The sequence below is a fragment of the Paroedura picta genome, chromosome 5 (genome assembly GCF_049243985.1).
Source record: "Paroedura picta isolate Pp20150507F chromosome 5, Ppicta_v3.0, whole genome shotgun sequence".
In the NCBI taxonomy this organism is placed as follows: domain Eukaryota; kingdom Metazoa; phylum Chordata; class Lepidosauria; order Squamata; family Gekkonidae; genus Paroedura; species Paroedura picta.
In genome coordinates this window covers 91,870,564-91,884,446 of record NC_135373.1, presented here as the reverse complement: position 1 = coordinate 91,884,446, position 13,883 = coordinate 91,870,564, and the positions used below count along the sequence as shown (strand labels likewise).

General features: G+C 39.4%; 1 protein-coding gene across 2 annotated transcripts in view; it reads left to right on the top strand.

Annotated features, from left to right (window-relative positions):
- EPYC (epiphycan) overlaps positions 1-13,883 on the top strand; it is a 52,227-nt gene that overhangs the window by 23,617 nt on the left and 14,727 nt on the right. For both annotated transcript variants that reach the window (XM_077339027.1, XM_077339026.1), the window contains exon 2: positions 685-866. In XM_077339027.1, the coding sequence (XP_077195142.1) occupies positions 699-866 (168 nt within the window). In that variant the 5' untranslated portion in view covers positions 685-698. The remainder of the gene's footprint in view (positions 1-684; positions 867-13,883) is intronic.

The window sequence follows — 13,883 nt, the reverse complement described above, 5'->3', positions numbered from 1 at the left end:
TTCCTGACCAGAAGAAGAAATATCTATTTCTGCTGGTGGCAAACAGGGCCAGTTGGTAACTCTAATAGTAACATAATTTGGAAAGACATTACTGCACTTGGATAAATGAGATCTACAGCTTTGTGTCTGTTGTTTATGTTGCTTTATTTCACAGCAGGTAAATAATTCATTAGAAGGCTTCATGAATGGTGATTGTTCATCATTTTAAAAACCACTGAAATGTTTTTCATTTGTCAGTTTAGATGACGGGTTGCACTGTATGTGAACATAGAATTACTTTCAAAAGCCCTCTAATTATCAAACTTATAGGTAAAGGTATCCTCTGTGCAAGCACCGAGTCATGTCTGACCCTTGGGGTGACGCCCTCTAGCATTTTCATGGCAGACTCAATACGGGCTGGTTTGCCAGTATGTTCCCCAGTCATTACTGTTTACCCCTCAGCAAGCTGGGTACTCATTTTACCGACCTCAGAAGGATGGAAGGCTGCGTCAACCTTGTGCCGGCTGCTGTGATTGAACTCCCAGCCTCATGGGCAGAGCTTTCAGACTGCATGTCTGCTGCCTTACCACTCTGTGCCACAAGAGGCTCTTTTATCAAACATATAGTTAATGTTAAATATTGAATCTAAAATTACATATTTTCCAGCTGATTTTAATCATATATTTTTCTGCTTTTTTCTACTAGAACAAGACTGAAGAATGAAGAACCTGGCAAGCATTTTTGTGGGCTTTATATCCTTCAACTTTATTGCAGCTGCCCCTACAATGAGTTCTACAACTTATGATTCTGAAACATATGACATTGCTCTAGAAGATCTGGATAACCTGTATGATTACGATGAAAATCTATCAGTTGATCAGGCACAGGTAATTCACAAGTGGTGTATTTGACCATGTTTTTTTCAAAGGTAGACCCTCCGCTCTGGAGAGTGGCAACTCAGAATTCTAGTGGTTGTTCTGTAAAATATGAATTTAAAACAGAACTATCCATGCAGTTATGTAAGCAACAATTTGTCAGTTTTGGCCATGACTACAGGAAGACCCAGTTCCAAATGGCTTCAAAGACACTAGCTGAGATTGGCAGAAAAGTGCTTAAAATGTCTGAGCTCATGAGACAAGTGCTCATTTAAAGTGAAGATTTTTTCCCCTTTTGTTTCCCATAGTGTGTTAGATTTCTGCAAAATGAAGACAGATGCAGTGAAATAATTCATACTTAGCTATCTCAATATGTTTACTTATTTTGTATGTATGTAAGAAAATATTTTAAAAGAATATTTTAATGTTTAAAAGGCAGAGCTTAAATAGATCTTCTGAATGTCCGATTATGCATGGAGCAGGAACCCTGGGATGGTGGCAGCAGGGAAACCTCGATTATGCATGATGCTGCCGCCCTCCCAGCCCTGGCCCAGTGCAGCACCCCGGAAAACCCGTGGCAAGGGAACATGGAATTTTCCATGTTCCCTGGGATGCAGCGGACATGAGTGAGGGCTGGGTCGGGCCAGCACCATGCACAATCGGTAGACCCAGGCCTTTCAGCCCAGCCCTTCCCCCAACCTACAGTGGCCCTGCAGGGAAGTCATTTCCCACATGGGATTTTGTTTTTCAAATAAGGACATATTAAATAAACCTTACATTTATCCAAGCATGGTGTTTTGTAAGAATGTTTTACATATCCTGCCTTTCTAATAATTTAGGTTCAAACCATATCTGAGGCATGAAGGAGTTTTTATATTTTGTGTTGATCTGTATCCTATAGAAGAAATTCAGTGGAAACCGCTTTTTGTTTATCACTGTGAGCCCTTCAAAGAGGAAATGAACACAACGAAATAGAAGTGTGAATTTATTTTAATTATCTTAAAACAATAGCTCGGAATAATACTAGAGATAAATGTTCTGGAAGTTACGTACTATTCTGCATAAATGTGCAGATGAGGTGAATGTCTGTCTTTCATTTCTCCTGTAACTTCAGATTCCAGTAACGTGAAACATTTTTGAAAGACATCCTAAGGGAGCTTATTGTTGAGAAGAGCCTTAAGCAAAGAAAAATGTCATTGAAGTTGGGAGTTAATTTATGTGGCTGTTTCAGAGCAGAGACAACAGGAAAAAGGAAATGTGCAAAGAAAATAAACATGAGAACAAGGAAGATATGGTTAGGTCCAGCAGGAGAAAGGGAATAGGAAGGAGTACAATTTTAGCTGAATGTATTCATTTTCACTAAAGGTTTTGTGTGTCTTTGAGGTCAGCTTCTAAAAGTAGCCTTTTTTGTATCAAAAACATTTCTTTCTTATTAGGTGGACTGGAGCAGACATAGCCCAGAGATTTAGCCATGCTAGCCTGTTGCTGCTAGAATATTATTGGAGAGGGGATATTATCAATGCATCATATTCAAATCATGACACATGAAGTCTGACAATGAAGATAGCATTCTGGACAGAAAACAAGCTGAACTACATGCCCACAAAATGAAAGGGTGAAGGAATTCAACTTTCTCACCAATGAATTGGTTGCAGAATGGACATGGTCTGGAGTAAAAGTTTGGGAATTTTAATCATATAGTTTGAAACAGACTGGATGTGAAACTTCTTCCTTTAAACAGGTCAGGGAATGAGAATTCCCAATACCTGTATGTAGAATCTAAGCTGCACTTATGAATTTATTTAAACACACACACAGGCTGAAGTACAATAATGGAAATTTATTGGACCTTAGTTGGCTTACCTCAGATAAGAAAATTGAAGTAAATTGTTTTACCTTAGAACCAGTGTAACATATTGCAGGGTTCCTCAGCAAGGTGCCTGTGGGTGCTATAGCATCTGATGACACAATTGCCAAGTATTTCTAGAAAGTGGGTGTGACTAGGTGGGGCTTTAGTCCAGGTAATTTTCTGATCAACCATTGGAGATTTGATTGACTGCATAGATTTTTTAAAACATTGCTTTAGCAGCAGCTGCTACTGCAGTATAAGAATCTTCATGGTGTGACTAAAGGTAAACTAAGGCAGCTGTGTTTTGATTGGCTCCACCCATTATTGCAGCCATTTTGTGGCTGCAGCCACCATTATCTGTCTGAATTTCAAAACTGACCACAGGTTCAAAAAGATTGGGGACTCCTGTGTTAGATTGTAGGGCTGGGACCCGGAAGATTCTGGTTCAAATCCCCATTCTGCCATGTATGTTGCTTAGTAACCTTGGGTCAGTCACTTGCTTTTAGCCTATGTTACATCACAGGGTGGTTGGAGAAGAAGGAGAAAATGACATTTCTTTGGGTATCTATTTGGGAGAAGAAGAATAGATGGTTTTTAATACCCCACTTTTCATTACCCAAAATAGTCTTAAAGTGGCCTCCAAATGCCTTCTGTTCCTCTCTCCACAAAAGATACCCCGTAGATTAGGAGGGTCTGAAAGAGCTCTAATAGAACTGTGTATGACTCATCATAATAATATCTGAGCTATTATATTTTAAAATTCTAATCAGTGAAAGCAGAGGAGTCACTCATTCTTCCTTAGAAAGAATCTTTTAAATGAGACTTGAGTTGGGATAGCATGGAAATAAATGTCAAGATTTCTTTGGTTTTGCATATTTAGAATATGAAAAGGGGATGGAAATCCTAGTGTAATCACTGTGATTAAAAGGCTGACTTGAACATAATCATTTTCTCTTCTTTGACATTGAACACAACAAAATAACAGGTCTAGATGGCAGAAATATGTTTTCAGATGTGGTAGTACATGAGTCTGTAGCAGAAAAACAAAATTATAAAGAAGTAAAGAGCTCCTGCATGGAAGAAACATGGGGAATTCTAGATATATACCTACAGACTAGAAAGCAGCAGTGTGATGATGTTCTTAAGGTCTCTTGATTAAGGGAACAACCACTTCAGGCAGAATATATGAAATTCCGATTAAAAAACAAAACAGTCCTTCATCACAAATATAAAATCAGTCACTGATACCAATTATGTCACTGCATAAATTTCACTTAATTTCAGATTTCAAACTGTTGTTGGAAGCTTTTATTCGAGGAATAAGATAAGGAATTTGTGGTTTTAAGTGGAATACATTAATGGAAGTCGATAGACACTTTTGTGAAGATTCTGGTCCTATCACTTTGCATCCTGTTTCAAGCAGGATCCTTTCCCCTCCTATATGACTCCAGAGAAAACAAAATTATGCTGATAATAAAAAATAAACTTTTATGAAATGACACCAGTCAACTCAGTTCTGATGCGGATTCACCCAGATTGCTAATGGTTTACAGTAGCCATGGATTACAGCAGCCATTTATTCTCTGAGCTCAGGGAATGAGCACTACTGTTGTGCTAGCTTCAAGAGATTTTGATGTGATTGTTTTCATATTACTATCACAAATAAATGGACCACATTTCCATTTACAAAATGCAGTGAATGTACAAGAACCACTATCTTAGCCATCAGCAACATTACTCGGGTATATTACCAAAATCTAAAACATTAGAATGTTAAGTCAACATGCTTGCTTCTGGATGACACAAGTCCACATCAGCCTGTGGTTTCTGCTGCCAGAGTTAATAGGGAGAAAACCGAGTGCCAGGAAAGAAAAATGAGCTTCCATGATCATCAACCACAAAGGCTAATTTCTGCAGTTAGATTACAACTTGTTTACATAGTGCCATGTAAACAGGAGTGTCTGCCGTCACCGAAGAATTTAAATTATCAGTAGGTACTATATGAATATGTAATTTTTGAGGCTTTCTCTGTCTCAGATTGGAGATTTTGCTATAGTGAGTCAACAGGCACTTAAGAGAAACCACTCATGAGACCATTTCAAAATATAATTCCCTTTCACCAGCAAAACCAAAATAGCAGCCTCCTTTGAAAGAAACTGCAAAACATCTACTTGGCTGAGTAGGATTGGGGGGGGGGGGGGAAGAACCATATAGTGTGCTAGGCAACTGAAATTTGTCACAAAGATAATGTTTAATATTTTATTGTTTCAGGTTTATGCATAATACATAACTGGGCCTTGAACAGACATTACATTAAAATACAGCAATATTACTGATTTAGGCAAAATATCTCCTGCTAGCCGCTTTGTTAAAAGAAACATAAACAAATACAGAATAAAATATTAAAGAGTAATATGTCAAAATAAATGAACACTAGGAATCAGTGTAAACATGTCCAACATAGAAATCCTTTTGGAACAAGTAGGTGTGCCAGTAAGAGTGTGTGTCAAGAAAAAAAATGTAATACTTTTACATATAGGATTCAGGAAGTACACTGCTACCATCTATTCGAGATATGAGGATAGGACGGTACCAAATTTGTGGTTGGTTTGCTTCTCAGTTCTGGAATTGTGGGGCTGTTATTTTCAATGGGAGAACCCATTTGAGGGTCTGGTGCAGCTGTTTTTAAAGACACTGGCACCACAATTGTCCAGAAGTGGGTGCCCCTCAGCGTATTTCTCTCCATTGTCTCTCTCTTTGACTCATTATGCACAGGCCAGAATGCCCGTGCTGGCAACATGGGAACTTCCGCAGCTTCCTGAATATTGTTGGCACCTGCAGAGGCTGGGGCCAGCACTCTGCATAATTGCCACCGCCGGGCCTTTTGGCCTGGCCAGCCCTGACCTACGGTGTCCCTGTAGGGACACTGCACGCCCTGCGGGCTCTGCAGAGCCACGGAGCCGGTAGGGGTGTCCCTCTGCCCCCACAATAGAGTGTGGATGGGGCCCAGCCCCCCCACTCCCCCCAGCCCCTCCCCACCTGCCCCCTGGCCGCTGTGACTTACCCTGCTGGCCCCAGCGCAAGGTGCGTGTGCGTGCACTATGCTGGAGCAGTCCCGTATGCCCCTGCCCCCATGTGTTCACGGGGAACAGCGGAGCATCCTGCCCCACTGAAATGGCACAGCGGCCACCTGACATAGTGGCTGCCATGCATAAAGGGTCAATGTGCATGTTTGTGATTGTGGCAGCCTTGCAGGAGAGGGCTACATCTATATATTTTTAACTGTAATATTTACATTTGCCATCCTTCCTTGTTGTGGTCTGTTGGCTCCCTTCTCTGGGTCCCATCCCCAAGAGTGATTGACTAGGAGAGGCTTCTGATCCTTGCAAAGATCCAATTGGAGGGGAGAAAACAAGATGCCTTCTGCTTATGATGACAGTAAGAACCCAAGCAAGAAGAACAGCATGGATTTTTCCCCCCAGGGGATGTTTCCCATTATGCTTAAAATTCCCAGGTTTTTATGTATCATTCCAGAAATCACAGTAAATGACCTCATACAGCAAGTTGCATATACATTTTCAGTTCAGGAATTTCAGGATACAGCACAAAAGAGATGGGGCCAAATTAACCCTAGTGGTTTATATGTTCCAGATTTTGGAAGGAACATCTGTAAGCACATGTCATGTATGCCCACCAGTCTAATTTCACATAATGAATTGGCTCATCATTAGCAGACATCAAATGCTCAAAATTGTGGCCAGTTCATGTGTGAGGATAATCAATAAGGATAATCAATGCACATCCAAAAGCAAATAAATAGGTTCTCCAACTTTATTTGATGATCATTAAGAACATAATTAGATCCAACCTAAATCAAAACGTACCTGGTGTAGTGAAAGCCAGCTTGATGTACTGGTTAGGAGTGTGGACTTCTTATCTAGGGAGCCGTTTTTGATTCCCTGCTCATCCACATGCAGCCAGCTGAGTGATAAAGCTGTTCTGACCGAGTGGTAATATGCATCACCTACCTCAGCATCACCTACCTCACAAGGTGTCTGTTGTGGGGAGAGGAAAGGGAAGGTGATTGTAGCATATAGGAACAAACTCTTCTTCTTCTACTGACTTCAATAGAAAGTGACAACATTATATTTCATAATCAAATCAGACTACCCCCCCCCCATCAGTTCATATTCTAATGGCCCTTCTAGTTAGGGAGGAAAGGAAAGGGGGGAGGTTTTACTTTCCATGGGTACACATGATCTGACAATCTAGAAATCATGCAGAAAGCATTTTTGTGGTTTTCTTGAGTTTGCACAATGCCTCCCAAGTATTAAGTCTCTGGAGGCATATTTCTGCAATTCAAGAAAAGCCCATCCATCCATGTCTTCCATAAAAATGTCTAAACTGATTTAGGTGATTCTCTCATGTGACATATTTTTAAATCTCAGATTAGAATCTCGTGACTGAACCCCATGTCAGTCCCTCTTTTGCATGCTTCATTAGCATGATGGAAGGACAGATTATGTGGCATGAGCATATCTGAAAAGAGAAGTTGTGATACTTACCTTAAAATTATTCATAAACACTGCTCAAGACCTATGAGAACATGGAGGAGCTTTGGCACAAACTACATTGGGTTGTGCATATGAGCAGCATATGAGTTACAAGCAGCATATGAGAATGCTAAAAAAAACAGAAAAGGAAAAAAGGTTGTTCCTAATTGGCTCACTTTTTTTAAAGGCACATTATTGCAATGTTACTTGGAAATTGTTGTAGAAGTGCTCAAGAACATGACATGTTACCTATGGAAGTATGCAATGATCCATTCCCTTCTGGGTTCGCTCTAAGTGGCTAGGTCCCGGCCCCCCAGGACATACGCTTGGCCTCGATCAGGGCATTTTCAGCCCTGGCCCCAACCTGGTAGAACGAGCTCCTGGAAGAGCTGCGGGCCGTGCGGGATTTGTCAGCTTTCCACAGGGCCTGCAAGATGGAGCTCTTCCGTCAGGCATATGGTTGAGGCCTGGGCGACTCCCGGCACTGTCAGCTGTGGATCTCTAGCCGAAACCAACTAAGTCCCTCACTCCCAGATTGAGAGTAATAGACCTTTGCTGGACAGGGGGAGGGGGGTGAGTTATTATCCGACATTGTGATATTGTGTTTTAATTATATTTTAATGTGTTTTATGGGATTTTGTTGTTTTTATGAATCTCTGTAAACCGCCACGAGACTTTTGAGAGTGGTGGTATATAAATAAATAAATAAATAAATAAATAAATAAATAAATAAATAAATAAGATACCATAATTTATGCTCTAACATTCAGTGCAACACTCAGCAATATTACTCCCTTTGAAGGCCATTGAAATCTTCTGCTTGAACACCATTGACCTCCTTCTCCTCCATCCCCCCCCCCTTTTTAGGAAGGGGGGTAGGAAGGGGATTTTATTATTGCGCCGCCATGCTGTGATGGTTTTTAAGTCTTTTAATGGGAGTTTTAATGGGGTTTTAAGACACTGTAACCTGCCACGAGCCATTTGGGAGTGGCAGGAAATAAATTGAAATAATAATAATAATAATAATAATAATAATAATAATAATAATAATAATAATAATAATAATAATAATAATAATAGATTACCTCCCAAATGTCTATTGTTAACTGGTCTTGCAAAGTGAGGGACTGGATTCCGTGAATGAGTCCATCTGTTTCATGCTGAGTCTTCCTCTTTTTCTGCCACTTTCAACTTATTGCCTTTTCCAATGACTCTTATTTTCCAATAACTCTTATATCTCTGTAAGACTGGACAGAATGTTGAGAAGGGGGTCTTGAAAATCAGCAGTTGAAAAACAGGGGGTTAGTAGTAGACAGACCATGGGACTGCCAAGAGTTGGACATGACTGAATGGCAGGCAAGCAACAACAACAACAATAACAACAACAGTAGACGGAAGTTGAGTGGACAAGAGGAACTGAAGTACAATAGCCTCAGTTCAGTCATTTCAGGTACTAGGGACAGTTTAGCTCATTTTATCTGGAACCTACCAAATATAGATTTGATCTAGAACCAATATTATTAGCCAATCAAGTTTGCTTCAAGGCATCTGTCATAATTTAATTAATTCCAACTTATTTATTTATTTAGATTTATATACCACCACTCATGACAAGCCATCTCATGGCGGTTCACAATAAAAAACGATAAAAACACAATACAGAACGCCCAAAAAAACCCCTTAAACAGTAGATTCAAGTGAGTAGCCATGTTGGTCTGACGTAGCACAACAAAATCAGAGTCCAATAGCACCAATAGTAACAGCCGTTAATCACTAACGTAGACAATTTTATTTCTCCAATGTTTTTGTGAACTACAACTGAATTCAAGGGGATTGATTGGCTGTTTTGGCAAAGAATTATCATATGGCATCATATGGCTGAATTTGGATGTTGTGATAGTTTACTAATTTAACAGAAATAACTTTAGCTTTATATTCCCACTGTTATGATGGTAGTTCATACTCTGAGGAAGAGTGCTCGCACTTGAAAGCCCACGCCTTGAATAAATCTTTGTTGGTCTTAAAGGTGCTATTGGACTCTGAGTTTGTTTTCCTTAAACAGTAAACAGCTTTTCTCATCATAGGCCAAAATTCATCCAAGAGACATAGATTGTCCCTAATTCATTTTTTCTTCACATTTACTCATGATTCACCTTTGTGAAATTCATGACAATTTAATGGATCAGAACACCCAATTTTAAAATCCTTTATTTCATTCACTCTGTTATTTCCTTTGTGTATAAAACATTATTTGAAGAAATTCTTAGATTAACAAACAAATGCACAAAGAAGAGGGGGGGACCATTAAGTCAGATGTGTTATTTTTTCCATCAGTATCAAATATCTGATCATTCGAGTGCTGCCAAAAGCAAACAAATATGTGGAAGATAAAGAGCCATTGTGTTCATTAACTAAACTAGAAACATCTTTGTCTTGTTAAGGTCGTGTTTGATGGACCAAATATATAAAAGGAGGAATAATGCGTGGCTTAGGGAAATTCTAATGAGAAGCAGATTTTTTTAAAATCAATAGGCCACATGTCCTCAATACATTTCTGTATAGTAGCATATTTAACTGTATTTTAACCAATTGTTATTGGATTGATGTTCCACAATACTAAGCTGAAATAATGTTCTCTCATCAGTTTTGCTTGTGGCATTTACGATGCAATGGATAAGAATAAAAGCATTGTCTGTCACCCTATTTTTAGGTTTTAATGAAATGGTGTAGTGGTTAGTAGTACAGATTTCTAATCTGGTGAGCCAGGTCTGATTCCACACTCCTCCACACTCAACAGCTGGGTGACCTTGGGCTTGCCACAGCACTGATAAAGTTGTTCTGACTCAGCAGTAATATTGGGGATCTCTCAGCCGCTCCTGCCTCACAAGATTACTGTTGTGGGGAGAGGAAAGGGAAGGCAATTGTAAGCTGCTTCGAGACTGCTTCTAGTAGAGAAAAACAGCATAAAAGAACCAACTCTATTTCTTCTTCTTCTTCTTCTTCCTCCTCCTCCTCCTCCTCCTCCTTCTAGTGATTGTTTGTTATTACCCACCCTGAGGTACCAGGAAGGGTGGGATACAAGATCTTTCTTTTCTTTTCTTTTCTTTTCTTTTCTTTTCTTTTTTCTTTTCTTATCATCTATCTATCTACCTACCTATCCATCTAGCAATTTTTATATTGCCCCTCTCAGATATTGTTGTCTCAGGGAGATGGAAAACAGTTTGGATAAAACAGTAAACAAACAATAGACAATTAAATTCTACATAAAACAACCCAATATCTATAAAATCACCATTAAACCAGAAATTAGTACCAACAGAGATTAATGTTGAATACATTCCATCTAGCAGAATGTTAACTGTAAGGAGGGAGGGGTCAAAAAGAAAAGGAAGGAAGGGAGAGAGGCCAAAATTTTGATATAGATGTTTTTCTAAGTGGCCTCAACCACATGCCCAGCAGAAGAGCTCTGTTTTACCCTCCCTGTGGAACCCATATTTTGCAAAGGCTTTTGCAGATTTAATTTTGGAAGGATTGTTTAGAGGTAGCACTGTGTTCTCAAGGAGCAATTAAGTCTCTTACCCATAGAATAGACAACATAAGGATTTCCTTATGGTGGAAGTGGTAAATTACTTGTGAGGAGAGTGCACTCTTCAGATTGCAACCATGAACCTTTCTATTTGCTGGTTTCTTTTGGATGTTGCAGTAAGAACACAAAGGAACCCTGCCTAAGAGAAATTAAGGCTTAGAAATAAATGTAAACATTTAACATGGATAAATCAAAAACATGAATAAAGAAAAACCCTCAAGGGATATGTTAACCTGGCTTCAACCAGGGCCAGGGCTTATTTGGCTCTGGCCCTCACCTGGTGGAATGAGCTACAGTAGGAGCTGAGAGCCCTAACAGAACTAACATGGTTCCACAGGGCCTGCAAGATGGAGCTCTTTCTCCAGGCATTTGGTTGAAGCTGGGCAGAAGGAACATATTAACTCCTCCTCCAATATGTCCAATGATAATAAAAATAAAAATAAAATTTAAAAATTACCTTCCTCTTTTTGATGCCTGTATGATATTTGACATAGTACAATAGAAGTGCAAGCACTCTTCGTCAGACTATGATCTTCTTACATGACAGGAAATATATAGCAGAAATCAATTCTGTTACATCAGTAGATTGTAGACAGCCAATGTATTTGGTTGTGACACAGTCTAGTGATGTAACAGAATTGATTTTTGCTATATATTCCCTGTCATGTAAGAAGATCATAGTCTGACGAAGAGTGCTTACATCTGAAAGCTCACGCCCTGAATAAATCTTTGTTGGTCTTAAAGGTGCTACTGGATTTTATTGTGCTTCTTCAGACCAACACGGCTACCCATTTGAATCTAAAATAAAAGTGTTGCTGCTCAAAAGCTCTGGTTGGAAAAGTAAAATTTTTCAGTGCTACTGAACTGATTCTAAAAAATAGCTTGTTTAGAATGCCTACCATTCTAGTGAATAGATTGCCATATGAATATGCTAACACTTTTGCCTGATGCTAATGCTGGGCCAATATGTCTGGAACACATCCCTCCCTCTAGGCTTCCTCCATGCAGAAAACATCTGCCTTGATTTCCTGTGTTCTTCAGGTCTTCTTTTGATTTGTCCCCAAGTCCATTTTTCATAAACTGTCTCCCTTTTTAAAATGACAGATGGGAGCAATGTGTTGTTGTAATGCATATAATATCCTCCATCCTTTCCCTTGCCACCCTGGGGGGACAGGAACTCAGATATAGATATTCCATGAATTGTTTCTTCAGTAGCTTTATGGTTATGAAAGCAAAACCGAATAGCTTTAATGCTTGGAAGGTCTGGACTTTAGAAATTCAAATTGGTGGTGCTAGACTGGAAATTATTAAGAAGTTTTCCCCTCCCCAAGTTTCAACAGGGACTGAAGCCTGTGACTTGTCATCCATCACATGTGTCAACTAGCTTAGCACAATTAGTGATTTGTTTATTTAAAAATATCTATGCTGCCTTTCCACTCAAATGGAATTCCCAAGCCAGAGAACATCAAAACATTAAATGTTTCAACATTAAAACATCAAGACATTAAAACATCAAGACATTTAAAATAAAAGTGCTTCGAGGTGAACCAAGTGAATCTAAACAGTAATTTCTCATGAGTGTTAGAGGTGAACTTCTGAATAATTGGGTGGCACTGAAAACTGTAAGATACCTATCACACCAGCTGAAGCTTATAGCAGCATAAAAGAACAATTCAGATTTCTGAAGCTTTTTATATGGAATTCAGCTCATAAAGAGGTCATGTTCATGTTTTTCCGAGAGGCCAGAAAATGCAGTGGATGAAGACATCCTAGAGGGTCCTAGAAGCAAAGAGTAGAGCTAGTAATTAAAAATGCTGTAAAATCTATTGTTGCAATATTTGTTTCTTTTTAATGAAAAATGAAACAGAGATTCAGAGGACCAATTCCTGCAGCTCGTAAAGGAAGAGATATCCTGTCTATAAAGTAGCAGCAAACAACAATAAATTTGAAGCCAAATATTTAAACACCTCCTATCCTCATCCCTCCTGGAAAGATCATTAAACGTATTGAAATCCTTCATTTTCAATTACTGCTTCCCCACCCCCCAGCATTCTTGCATATGTTTTCTTTAGCTGAGGACTTTCCAATTTCCCCTTAAATTTTCTCCTTAGATTCTTCCTGCATATTTCCTGCAACAACCTGCAGGAAGGTTGTTGACATGGGAAGAGAAAGGATCTTTCACATACATTAGGACTTCCAGAGGTGAAGAAAGTTGAGAAGAATGCAGCAACGGCCTGAATAATCTCTATGCCAGCTTGGTGTAGTGGTTAAGAGTGCAGACTTCTAATCTGGCGAGTGGAGTTTGATTCCACGCTCCCCCACATGCAACCAGCTGGGTGACCTTGGACTTTCCACAGCACTGATAAAGCTGTTCTGACTGATCAGGGCTCTCTCGGGCTCACCTATCTCACAGGGTTTCTGTTATGGGGAGAAGAAAAGGAAGGAGAATGTAAGCCATTTTTAATCTTCTTCTGGTAGAGAAAAGTGGCATATATATGATTAATTAAATTCAACATTGCCTACTTTCAGACTTCAGAATCAGAATCATACAGAACTGGAAGAGACCACAAAGGGCCATTCAATCCAGCCTTCCCCCTCTTCTCTGCAATTGAATTTCCCAGTGTACCCCCACATGCCAGGGATGCTCTTCTTTCTCTTTGTAGTGCTCTCTCTTAGGATTATCTGTATGGGCTTTCTTAGAATTAGGTCCAGTCTTATAAGAGAGGGTGTAGGGATGCTCCTGTTCTGGATTGGTCTATCATAAGTGTTATATTATTGCTATTACATTGGTATCTCCCTTTTTCTATTGATGTGTGAGCTTTAGAGCTATAGAATGAGATAGATCAAGATGGGTAGAGATGACTGGCCCATGACCCAAACCTTAGTCTTCTATGCTTTTTAAGCAATATTCCCATTTGTTGTTGGTACTAAGACTGAATATTGACATCATTTCAACTGTATTCAGTTATTCAGATTTCTGAAAAAGTTTGACATTCACAACATTTATTAAAAGTAGCTATTGTCTCACTAACTTTATAGCT